This window comes from Hyperoodon ampullatus (genome assembly GCF_949752795.1).
Source record: "Hyperoodon ampullatus genome assembly, chromosome: 1".
Classification (NCBI taxonomy): Eukaryota; Metazoa; Chordata; class Mammalia; order Artiodactyla; family Ziphiidae; genus Hyperoodon; species Hyperoodon ampullatus.
In genome coordinates this window covers 170,109,669-170,121,632 of record NC_136914.1, presented here as the reverse complement: position 1 = coordinate 170,121,632, position 11,964 = coordinate 170,109,669, and the positions used below count along the sequence as shown (strand labels likewise).

At 35.2% G+C, this 11,964-nt stretch overlaps 1 protein-coding gene across 1 annotated transcript in view; it reads right to left on the bottom strand.

Annotated features, from left to right (window-relative positions):
• The window catches only part of NCAPG (non-SMC condensin I complex subunit G), a gene marked incomplete at its 5' end in the record, with an annotated part of 38,768 nt that overhangs the window by 4,211 nt on the left and 22,593 nt on the right, over positions 1–11,964 (bottom strand). Inside the window, 4 exons of the mRNA XM_079707723.1 lie at positions 112–273; positions 2,526–2,700; positions 2,988–3,169; positions 11,008–11,235. Of these exons, the coding sequence (XP_079563849.1) occupies positions 112–273; positions 2,526–2,700; positions 2,988–3,169; positions 11,008–11,235 (747 nt within the window). The remainder of the gene's footprint in view (positions 1–111; positions 274–2,525; positions 2,701–2,987; positions 3,170–11,007; positions 11,236–11,964) is intronic.

Sequence of the window (11,964 nt, the reverse complement as noted above, 5' to 3'; positions counted from 1 at the left end):
TTCAAATGAGCAAAGTCACAGCATACTACTGTATGCATAAATTAATAGAATCATGTAAATTCTACTTTGATAAAAATTTATACACATTAAGAGTAACTAGAAACTACTTACCTCCAGAATCTCATTCAGTAGAACCAGAAGATCTTTAGCAAGACTGCTAGTGAGTTCTAAAGAACTCAAGGCTTTCGTATAGACCCGAATTTCTGGTGAATATGGACATGTTAGGATCTCATTGCAAATTTTTATAGCCAGATTGTCATGAACTGTTAAGGCCTGGAAAATCAAGAGAAAAATTCTTGTCAATTGAAATGGTATGATTACAATACAGTCTGACACATCTATCATTTCCAACTAATTATCTTGACATAATCCCAAAATGTCTAAAACAAAATTATCATAGTCCTCCCCATGTGAGCTCCCCTTCTTGCAAAGTGGATGCTGTGGTACAGGGCCCAGATCCATCTGCTTTACTACTGACCATTCATTCTCCAGGCTACCACGAGTTATGGAGGCTCAAAGTTCCCAGGTGCAAAACTGATCCAAGATGAAGACAATGGGCTCTGCCTAAGGTCACACCTTCCCCGCAAGGGTTAGTCCACATTCAGTAACTGGTAGATGTACAGGTATAACAGCCCAGCCTTGTTTCAATTCTGGACAAAGCAAAGAACTATCCCAATTCTGGAACTTCTGTGAGATCAGCTGGGACCTTAAGACTGCATGACAGTTCAACTTCTTCCTCTGCCCAATCTATTTCCCTCACTCCTTCAAGATGCTGATCATGAGAGTACACCCTAATGTCAACAGCTTCTTTGAGGTCTTCTGTCACCCACACTTAGGACCTCAGGGTTATCTTGGATTCCTCCATCTCCCTTGACTCACACAAAGTTCTTTCTTCTAGACTTTTCTACCAGCAATTTTTTTCTATGTCAATTTCTACTACTTTTTTCTGTCTATTTTCTACTACTACTTTCTATTATTCTTTTTCTGTAAGCTTTTATCTCCTAATTATATCAACTTTTAACTGCTCTCTTTATTAATATTCTCTCCCTATTCCTCTTACCAATTCACCTCACTTAATGAAACTGACCACCAAATTAATCTTCCTAATAAGTAACTGTCATCCCATTAACCCTTTCATTATACCCTTTCATTATACGCCCTGCAAATAGAGCCAACTCCAAATTCCCTATCCTAATGTTCTTCCCTAACAGGCCTATTCAGGATCCTTAGCTGACAGATTTTTTCCACAGTTCCCCAACATGACTTGTACTACCAGCTACATTTAATCACCTTTACTAAAAGTCTTTTCTCTCTATCCAAACCACTCCCCAAATCCCAACAAGGCCTAAGTGAATTTTACCCAGTGAGATTTAAAACTAGTAATGCTGTACTCATCACCCATACCACATGAAACTTGCCATCTTCTAAAGTGCTAAAGCACTTAGTAGCTATATCACTGACCCTTACTATATTTTGCCTTAATATCCATTGCAATCTTCTTTCCAATAACATGTAACGTAGTAACTCAAATGAAGTATGCAGTCACTAAGTAACAAAACAGAAGACCAATATTTTCAACTTAATCAGCTGGCATCTGAAATAATTAACATATTAATTTTCAATATGGTGAATGTTTGATCAAATGATATTAAAGGGTTAAAAAACAGCTTACATGTAATTTGTGGGAGAGTATGCACTTACTATATCTTCTTCGAATTAAAAACAAAACTAAGCTTGAGGTGAGTTTCATTCTTTGAATTCTCCTTCCTTGTATCAGAAACAGAGCAGGTAAGCCAACAATTGAGGACTCAATGAGTCCTACATAACAGGTCATTATACAGAATGATTAACAATCAGAACTAGGTGGGGAGGGGGTAGTAAGGATGATGAATTTTCGGTAACTTCTTTTCAGTAGCAAAAATGTTAGCAATGATTACTTCTATTTTTATATGATTATCTCCCCATTTCCCAAAAGATTTTTTAAAATTATAGTTGATCTACAATATTATATTCGTTTCAGGTGCACAAGAGAGTGATTCAATATTTTTATAGATTATACTCCATTTCAAGTTATTATAAAATAATGGCTACATTTCCCTGTGCTGTACAGTAATCCTTGTAGTTTATTTTATACATAGTAGTTTATGTCTCTTAATCCCCTATCTCTATCTTGTCCCTCTCCCCCCCGCTTCCCTACTAGTAACCACTAGTTTGTCCTCTATAACTGTATGTTTGTTTTGTTATATTCATTCATTTGTTTTACTTTTTAGAGTCTGCATATAAGTGATAACAGAGTATTTGTCTTTCTCTGACTTACTTCACAAAGCATAATACCCTCTAGGTCCACCCACATAGTTGCAAAAGATCTTTTTCTTGCTTTGTGTTATGTGCTACCATATAAACTAGAAATCTCAAGATCTATATGTAACTTCTCACTATTTCAAAGAATCTATGAGAGGGATTATTTTACCAAAGCATGCTAGTTACCATCCCTAGACCATCCACAGGCTAACATGCTCACCTACCTGATAATCTTGGGAATTCTTGGCCTGAGGATTTAATCCACTTGGTCTTGTCAAATCTACAAGTAACTCAGCAACATTAGTGATGTCTATTTCAGCTAAAGGAGAAGATGCAGGGGCATTGGCCAGTGTTTGTAGAGTTGGAAGAAAGGCTTCTTCAAAACATTCCTGGTTAGTCCTATTGAAAAACAATTTGAGGTATGTTGGCAAAGAATAAACATATGATTCTTTATAAAGCAGCAACAACAACATTATATATTAAATGCACCCCACCAAGATACAGTACATATTCATCTAGGAAAGAGCCAAATAATTCAGGTAGATAGAATCTAACTAAGTTCTTCTCATTTCCTCACTTACCACTGAAGAAAAAGAACATTGACAACAAAATACTATAGACATGACTCATAGGGAGCCTGAATTTAACTTCAAGTTAGATTTTGATTTATCGATATGACTAAATACCTGCTTGCATAAGCAAACATTGGGAAGAACACGCCTAGGCAATGTCGAAGTCGAACATCCTCTTCAGTCACAGGATTGTACCATAACAAGACAAGACGAGAAAGAATCCTGCTGCTGACCAAAAGCCCAGAGAACATCAGCTTGGCTAGTCCTTCTGCAGCTCCTGTCCTGAGTTCAGACACCTATTAAAAATGACTTTCATTTAAAAGAAATTTTTTATTTGTTTTTCCTTTTTAAGCCTTACATTGTAGCCTAAAATAAGTACTTTTATATAAACTATCCAAAATCATTCCTGTTATTATGAATTATTTTAAAGGCACATAAAAAGATTTTGTTTTTTCCTTTTAGGTTAAGGCTATGTGACAAATTATTAGTCTAGCTATGAAAACTTCAATTCCTTTTAAACTCTTTAGAAAAACCAAAAGATCTTATAATATTGTGAAACCAGAAATCAACAATATGTATTAAACACTTATCATGGTGCTAAGATATAGGAAACCTTCAGTAATGGTCTCTGCCATCAGAGAAGGTGCCTATAAATGAAAGCTCCAGAGGTGGGTGTGGCAATGTGTGTGAATAATAGGTAAAATGTGAATAGAAGGTGTACAAGTAGAAAAAGGCATTCTTAGAAAGAGAAACCAAAACAAACCTAGAGAAGAAAATGGAAAAGATGTAGTGGTATTCAAATGGAGGTACAGGTATAAAAGAGTAGTAATTAAAAATATTGGTTATTGAGCCTGAATTAAATTCAAGCCTCTGACACTTCCTAGCTGCATGATCCGATCCTGTGCATATTACTTAATTTCTTTGTGCCTCACTTTTTTCATATACAAAAAAAGGGTTAATAAAACTACTTATCAAAAAACACAAAGAAATAATACATGTAAAGCTCTAAGGAGTGCTATCTACACAGTAAATCCTCAACAAATGTCGGTGATTATTATTATTGATGGAAAATAAGTTCGCTCAGTGATCAGATTAGAGAGACCTTGAAAATTAGGTAAAGAAATATGGTTGAAGATTTTTGAAAGGGTAGGGAGATAAGATTTAAATGAGATTTCAGGAAAATTATCTAGACAGGCCATAGTCTGGGAATGAAAGACAAGTCTAAACTAGAGGGGACAGGAAGAAAAACAGAGGAATGAGCAGATACAAGAACTATTTCAGAAATTTTTCAAAACTCAAAAATAAGAAGAAAAATGTAGAGGTTGATAAGATTAATAAGTGCCAGGGTACTGGCATGTGCTTTCCACATACAAACTCATTTAGGGCTCACAACAAGCATGAGGGCAGATACTTTGTTCCACTCAGCATTGTACTCTCAAGAGCATATAATGACTGGCACATAAATAGCTCTCAAATATTTGCTGACTAAATTAAAGAATTATCCCACTGAATAGGCATCATTATTCCCATTTTAAAGATGAGAAAACAGGACAGAGACAGTAAATACCTTATTGAAGATTCACAGACATTACCAGAACACAAATCTTTAAGTCTCCAACTCCAAAGGCTGCATGCCCTCTGTCTTTTTTAAAATTTCTAATATGGGAATTTTAATTGGGACAGGACTGCAAGTCTTTAAAGCATGTGAAAAACTATTATTTATGGCCCAGCGGACAGTCAAGGAAGTCAAGATTTTTTAGTGGTTATGACAAAAATAAAATCAAAGCCACAGAATCTAGTTTAACCAGAAAAAGATTAATGTACCTGCACTATTTGAAAAAACAAAAACAGGGGCTTCCCTGGTGGCACAGTGGTTGAGAGTCCGCCTGCCGATGCAGGGGACACGGGTTCGTGCCCCGGTCCGGGAAGATCCCACATGCCGCGGAGCGGCTAGGCCCGTGAGCCATAGCCGCTGAGCCTGCGCATCCGGAGCCTGTGCTCCGCAACGGGAGAGGCCACAACAGTGAGAGGCCCGCATACCACAAAAAAACAAAACAAAGCAAAACAAAAACCAAAAACAAAATTCATTCATCTACTGTCAAACAGTTTTCATGTGCAATAGTTTTCCATCTATGCAATGTCAGCAAGCCCACAGCACTAGACAACTACCAACAAGAAGTTAATCACTTGGCTAATAACTCAAAATTTAAGAAAATACTGATACAATTATACTCCAATAAAGATAAAAGAAAAAAAAAGAAAATACTGATAAGGAAGGACTTATTTCCACCATTTTGCAGTCCAAATGTGAAGTCAAAAACTGTTACAATATACAAAATACGTTAAATATTGATTTAAAAAAGGTCAATTCATCAAAAAGATAATTATAAACATATACACAACAAACAACAGAGCCCCAAAATATATGAACATACACTGACAGAATTGCAGGGAGAAATAGATAGCTCTATAAATAATAACTGAAGACTTCAATACTCCACTTTCTGTAATAGATAGAACAACTAGACAGACCAATAAGGGAATAGAGGACTTGAACACCACCATAAACGAACTAGACCTACCAAACATATATATAACACTCCACCCAAAAATAGCAGACTACACATTCTTCAGGTGCACATGGAACATTCTCAAGAACAGAGGCTATATTAGGCCCAAAACAAGTCTTAATAAATTCATAAAGAATGACATTATACAAAATATCTTCTCCAACTACAATGGAATACACCTGAAAAGCAACAAGAGACGAAAACTGTAAAATTCACAAGTCTGTAAATTAAACAATACACTCTTCTTACACACCAAAGGTCAAAGAAGTCATCAAAATGGACATTAGAAAATAATTAGATGGGGGCTTCCCTGGTGGTGCAGTGGTTAAGAATCCGCCTGTCAATGCTGGGGACATGGGTTCGAGCCCTGGTCTGGGAAGATCCCACATGCCACAGAGCAACTAAGCCTGTGCGCCACAACTACTGAGGCTGCACTCTAGGGCCCACAAGCCACAACTACTGAGCCTGCAAGCCACAACTACTGAAGCCTGCGTGCTTAGAGCCCAAGCTCACAACAAGAGAAGCCACCACAATGAGAAGCCCATGTACTACAACGAAAAGTAGCCCCCGCTCGCTGCAGCTAGAGAAAGCCTGAGCACAACAACAAAGACCCAATGCAGCCAAAAAAAAAGAGAGAAAATAATTAGATGAATAAAAATGAAAATGCAACAAACAAAAACTTATGGTGTGCATCAAAAACAGTGTTCAGAGGGAAATTTATAGCAGTAAATGTCTACCTTAAAAAAAAAAATCTCAAATCGATAACTTTACACTTTAAAGAACTAAAAAAGAGATAGAAAATCAGGGGTGGGATGGGGAGAATCAATGAAACCAGAAGTTGGTTCTTTGAAAAGATGAACACAATTGAAAAATCTTTAGTTAGACTAACAAAGAAAAAAAGAAGATGCAAATAACTAAAATCAGAAATAAAAGCAGGGACATTACAACTGACCTTACAGAAATAAAAAGGATTATAAATGAATAATAAGAACTGAATATCAACAAATTAAACAACCTAGATGAAATGAACCACTTCCTAGAAACACACAAATTACAAAAATAGACTCAAGAAGAAATAGAAAATCTGAACAGACCTATAACAATAAACAGATTGAATAAGTAAATCAGAAACCTCTCCAAAAGAAAAGTCCAAGACCAGATGTGTTCACTAGTAAATTCTACCAAATATTTAAAGACTTGACACCAATCTTTCTCAAAGTCTTCCAAGATAATAGAAGAGGAGAAAACAAATCCTATCTCAGTTTATGAGGTCAGTATTACACTGATGCCAAAGGCAGACAAAGACCAATACAAGGAAACTACAGACCAATTTCCCTTATGAATACAGATGTAAAAATCTTTAATAAATTACTAGCAAATGGAATCCAACAACATATTAAAAAGATTATACACCATAACCAAGTGGGATTTATCCAAGGAATGCAAGGGTGGTTCAACATGAGAAAATCAAGCAATGTAATGTACCACAGCAATTAAAAAAAAAAATCACGGGCTTCCCTGGTGGCGCAGTGGTTGAGAGTCCGCCTGCCGATGCAGGGGACACGGGTTCATGCCCCGGTCTGGGAAGATCCCACATGCCATGGAGTGGCTAGGCCCGTGAGCCATGGTTGCTGAGCCTGCGCGTCTGGAGCCTGTGCTCCGCAACGGAAGAGGCCAGAACCGTGAGAGGCCCACGTACCGCAAAAAATAAAAAAATAAATAAATAAAAAATCACATAATCATTTCAATTGATGTAGAAAAAACATTTGACAAAATTAAACATGTTTTTATGACTGGAAAAAAAACTCAAATAAAAACAGAAGAGAACTTCTTCAAAATGATGAAGGGCATTTATGAAGAATCTACATCATACTCAATAGTTAAAGACTGAAAACTTTCCCCCTAAGATCAGAAACAAGACAAGGATGCCTGCTTTAACAACTGCTATTCAAGATTGTACAGCAAGTTCTAGCCAGAGAAATTAGGCAAGAAAAACAAATAAAAGACATTCAAATTGCAAAGGAAGAATTAAAACTGTCTCTTCACAGATGACTTGGTCTTATAGAAAAAATCCCAAAGAATACACACACACACACACACACACACACACACAGAAACTATTGTACAAGAGCTAACAAATGAATGCAGCCAAGTTGCAGGATACAAAATCAAATCCACACACAAAACAGTTGAGTTTCTATACAACAAGAATGAACAATCCAAAAAAGGAAATTAAGAAAATTCCATTTACAATAGCAACCAAAATAAAATATATAAGAATAAATTTAATCAAAGAAGTAAAAAACATGTACCCTGAAAACTATATACCATTTCTGAAAGAAATTAAAAATGACCTAAATAAATGTAAAGATATTCGAGTTCATGGATTGGAAAACATAATATTAAGATGGCAATACTGCCCAATGCAATCTACGTATTCAATGCAATCCCTATCAAAATTCCAATAGACTTTTTTCCAGAAATGGAAAAGCCAATCCTCAAAATCATAAGGACTGCAAGATACCCCAAATAGCCAAGACAATACTGAAAATAAAGAACCAGAGTTGGAAAACTCAACTTCCTGATTTCAAAACTTACTATGAAGTTACATGAATCAAAACAGTCAGGTACTGGCACAAGGGTGGACACAAACAATGGAAAAGAATTGAGAGTCTAGAAATAAACCCATATTCCTATGATCAATTGATTCTCTCACCCTCCACAATGGTGCTAAAACAATTCAATAGGAAAAGAACAGTCTCTTCAACTAATGGTGCTGAGACAACTGGATGTCCACAGGCAAACCAGTGAAGTTGGACCTCTACCTCACACCATGTACAAATATTAGCTGAAAATGCACCAATCCACCTAAATTAAAAGCTAAAGGAGTAAAACTTTTAGAAGAACACACAGAGATAAATTTTCATGACTTTTGATTCGGCAATGTATTCTTAGATATAACACCAAAAGCACAAGCAGCAAAAGGAAAGATAAATTAGTCTTCATCGAAATTTAAAACTTTTTAAAAATCTAAGGACATTATTAAGGAACTGAAAAGACAACCTATAGGAGAAAATATTTGCATATCACTTATCTGATAAGGATCTACTACCCAGAATATATAAAGAATTCCGAAGGACACCCCAATTTAAAAACGAGCAAAGGATTTGAATAGATATTTCTCCAAACAAGGTATACAAATAGCCAAAAAGCACATGTAGATACTCATCATTAGTTATTAGGGAAAGGCAATTCAAAACGAGATGGCTAAAATATTTAATAACAATTTTTCTTATTACTAAAACAAAATTATTTTAAAATAACAAGTGTTGATAAGGAGGAACCCTGTTCTTTGTTGGTGGGAATGTAAAATAGTTCAGCTGCTATTGAAAACAGTTTGGCAGGTCCTCAAAAAGTTAAAGAAATTACCACATGAAATCATGAAACGCCTACAAAAAACAGGATAGTAAGCTCCTTAACATAAGTAACAAAAGCAAAAATAAACACATGGGACTATATCAAACTGAAAACCTTCTGCACAGCAAGGAAACTATCAACAAAATGAAAAAGCAACCTATGGAATGGGAGAAAATACTTGCAAATTATATATCTGATAAGGGATTAATATCGAAAATTATATATAAAGAATTCATATAACACAATAGCAAAAAGCAAATAATTTGATTAAAAAATGGCCAGAGGAATTGATAAACATTTTTCCAAAGAAGACATACAAATGGCTGACAGATACATGAAAAGTTGCTCAACATCACTAATCATCAGGGAAACGCAAATCAAAACTACAATGAGATATCACCTCACACTGTTAGAATGGCTTTATCAAAAAGACATGAGAAAAGTGTTGGTAAGGATGTGGAGAAAAGGGAACCTTAGTGCAGTGTTGGTGGGAATGTAAACTGGTATAGTCATTTTGGAAGGCAGAATGAAGTTCCTCAAAAAATTAAAAACACAATCCAATTTTGGGGTATATATCCAAAGGAAATGAAAATAGAATCTCAAAGAGATATCTGCATGCCCATGTTCATTGTAGCATTATTTACAAGAACTAAGATATGGAAACAACCCACGTGTCCATCGATGAATGAATAAAGAAGATGTGAGATATATAGTGCAATATTATTCAGCCATAAAAAGAAGGAAATCCTGCCATTTGCAACAACAGGGGTAGACCCTGAGAACATTATGCTAAGTGAAACAGCCTGACAAAGACAGACAAATACTGCATGATATGACTTATATGCAGAATCTTTTTAAAAGTCAAACTCACAGAAACAGAATAGAAAAAATGGTTGCCACAGACTGGTGGGTGGGTGAAATATGGAAAAGGGTACACTTTCAGTTCTATTATACCAAAAAAAAAAAAAAGAAAGAAAAGAAAAAAAAGAATAAGTTCTAGAGACCAAATGTAAAACATGGTGACTAGCTGATAACACTACTGTATTACTGAAATTTGCTGAGAGAACTTAAATGTTCTCACTCAAAAAAACAAAACAAAACAAAAGATAAATATGTGAGGATGTATTAATTAACTAGTTGGGATAGGGATCAGGGGCAAAATCCTAAAAACAACAAAAAAGGATTAATATATGACCTAGTAACCCCACTTCTAGAAATATACCCAAAAGAATTGAAAATAGCTACTCAGACAAATACATCTTCACAGCAGCACTATTCACAATAGCCAAAAGGTAGAAACAGCCCAAGTATCTTTCAATGGATGAATGGCTAAACAAATTCTGGTACATACATAAAATGGAATATTATTCTGCCATAAGAAGGCTTGTGATATAAGCCACAACAGTCTTAAAAACAAGCTAATTGAAAGAAAGCAGACACATAGCCACATATTTTCTGATTCTATTTATAGGAAATATCCAGAAGAGTTACATCCATAGAGACAAAATGCAAATTGGTGGTTGTTAGGGGCTGGTGGTAGGGGAAATAGGGAGCGACTGCTTAATGGGTAGCTTCCTTTTGGGATAATGAAAATATTTTAAAAATTAGAGGCAGTGGTTGCACTATATTTTTAATGTACTAAATGTCAATGAATTGTTCACTCTAAAATTGTTAATGTAATGTCAATTTCACCTCAACAAAAAAATATAAAAATTTTATTATTTAAATGTTTATATATGCTATAAAAATGTAGTTCATGAGTACCCTAAGGAAAGAGATCTAATCCCATATCATATCTTAGAACTTCCACCCACCCAATGTAAGATTATTTTAAATTATTTCTTAAGACCCTTGGGGGGGAAACTTGTAAGTCACAGATCACAAAGACAGAGAAAAAAGATGAAAAAATAACCCCCCCAATAGTCATTTCATTTTTGTTTACACTTCAATTCTCTATACAATGTAATTTGATAGTGAGAAATTAGGTATATTAGAAGTGAAAGTAGGATTTAATTATAATATTCAAAAGGCAAATTAAAAAAAAAAGTTAGCCAAGTTTAAACTTCAGCCTAAAAAATACAAAGAGGATAAACATATATATGCTGACAATTACCTTTCACAATAATAGGGCTATGATTATTTCTTACCTCACTATCTAAAAAATCAGAAAGTAGTTTCAGAACATTCTTGGCTGTATCAGCCTCTTCTTCAGATTCTTTTGACTCTTGCTCTTCATTAGTGTTTACTTCTGCACCTTCACTTTGAATAGCTTTGATTTTTTTCGTTTTAAATGGTTGAAATCCAAATGCCATCAGTTGGTCAAAGATTGCCTTTAAAGCACTTATTTTTATTGTCACATCATCAATTTGCAAAACCTAAATCGAAACATCCCCCACCAAAAGCAAATTAGGTATATTTTTATTCTGTTTATGCTACATAAAATTAACATATATCTTATTATTAATCTAATTTCAACAGTGTCAAGTCTATATAAATATATATATATATATATATATATATATATATATATATATATATATATATATATATTTTTTTTTGCGGTATGCGGGCCTCTCACTGCTGTGGCCTCTCCCGTTGCGGAACACAGGCTCCGGATGCGCAGGCTCAGCGGCCATGGCTCATGGGCCTAGCCGCTCCGCGGCATGTGGGATCCTCCCACACCGGGGCACGAACCTGTGTCCCCTGCATCGGCAGGCGGACTCTCAACCACTGCGCCACCAGGGAAGCCCTATATAAATATTTTTTAAAACTTAAAATTTTTCTCTTATTAGCTCAATAAATTCAGATTTCATTAATAGTGAATTCAGTTTTCATTGAACTGGACTTCTTTATAAAAGGAAGTGAACCATAAAACCCAGCAGTTTCTATGAGTCTATCCTGAATCCATAAAACCCAGCAGCTTGTATGAGTCTATCCTGGCTTAAGAAAACCAAATTCTTACATACCAAATTTCAAAGCCATGAAAAAAATAGAGCTGAATATTTCTACTACGAAAAGATTTACTACATTTTTTAATGCACTTAAATTTTGGTCACTGATAAGCTACTTGGCTATACAGCTTAGCCCATAGAATGAAGAAAAAT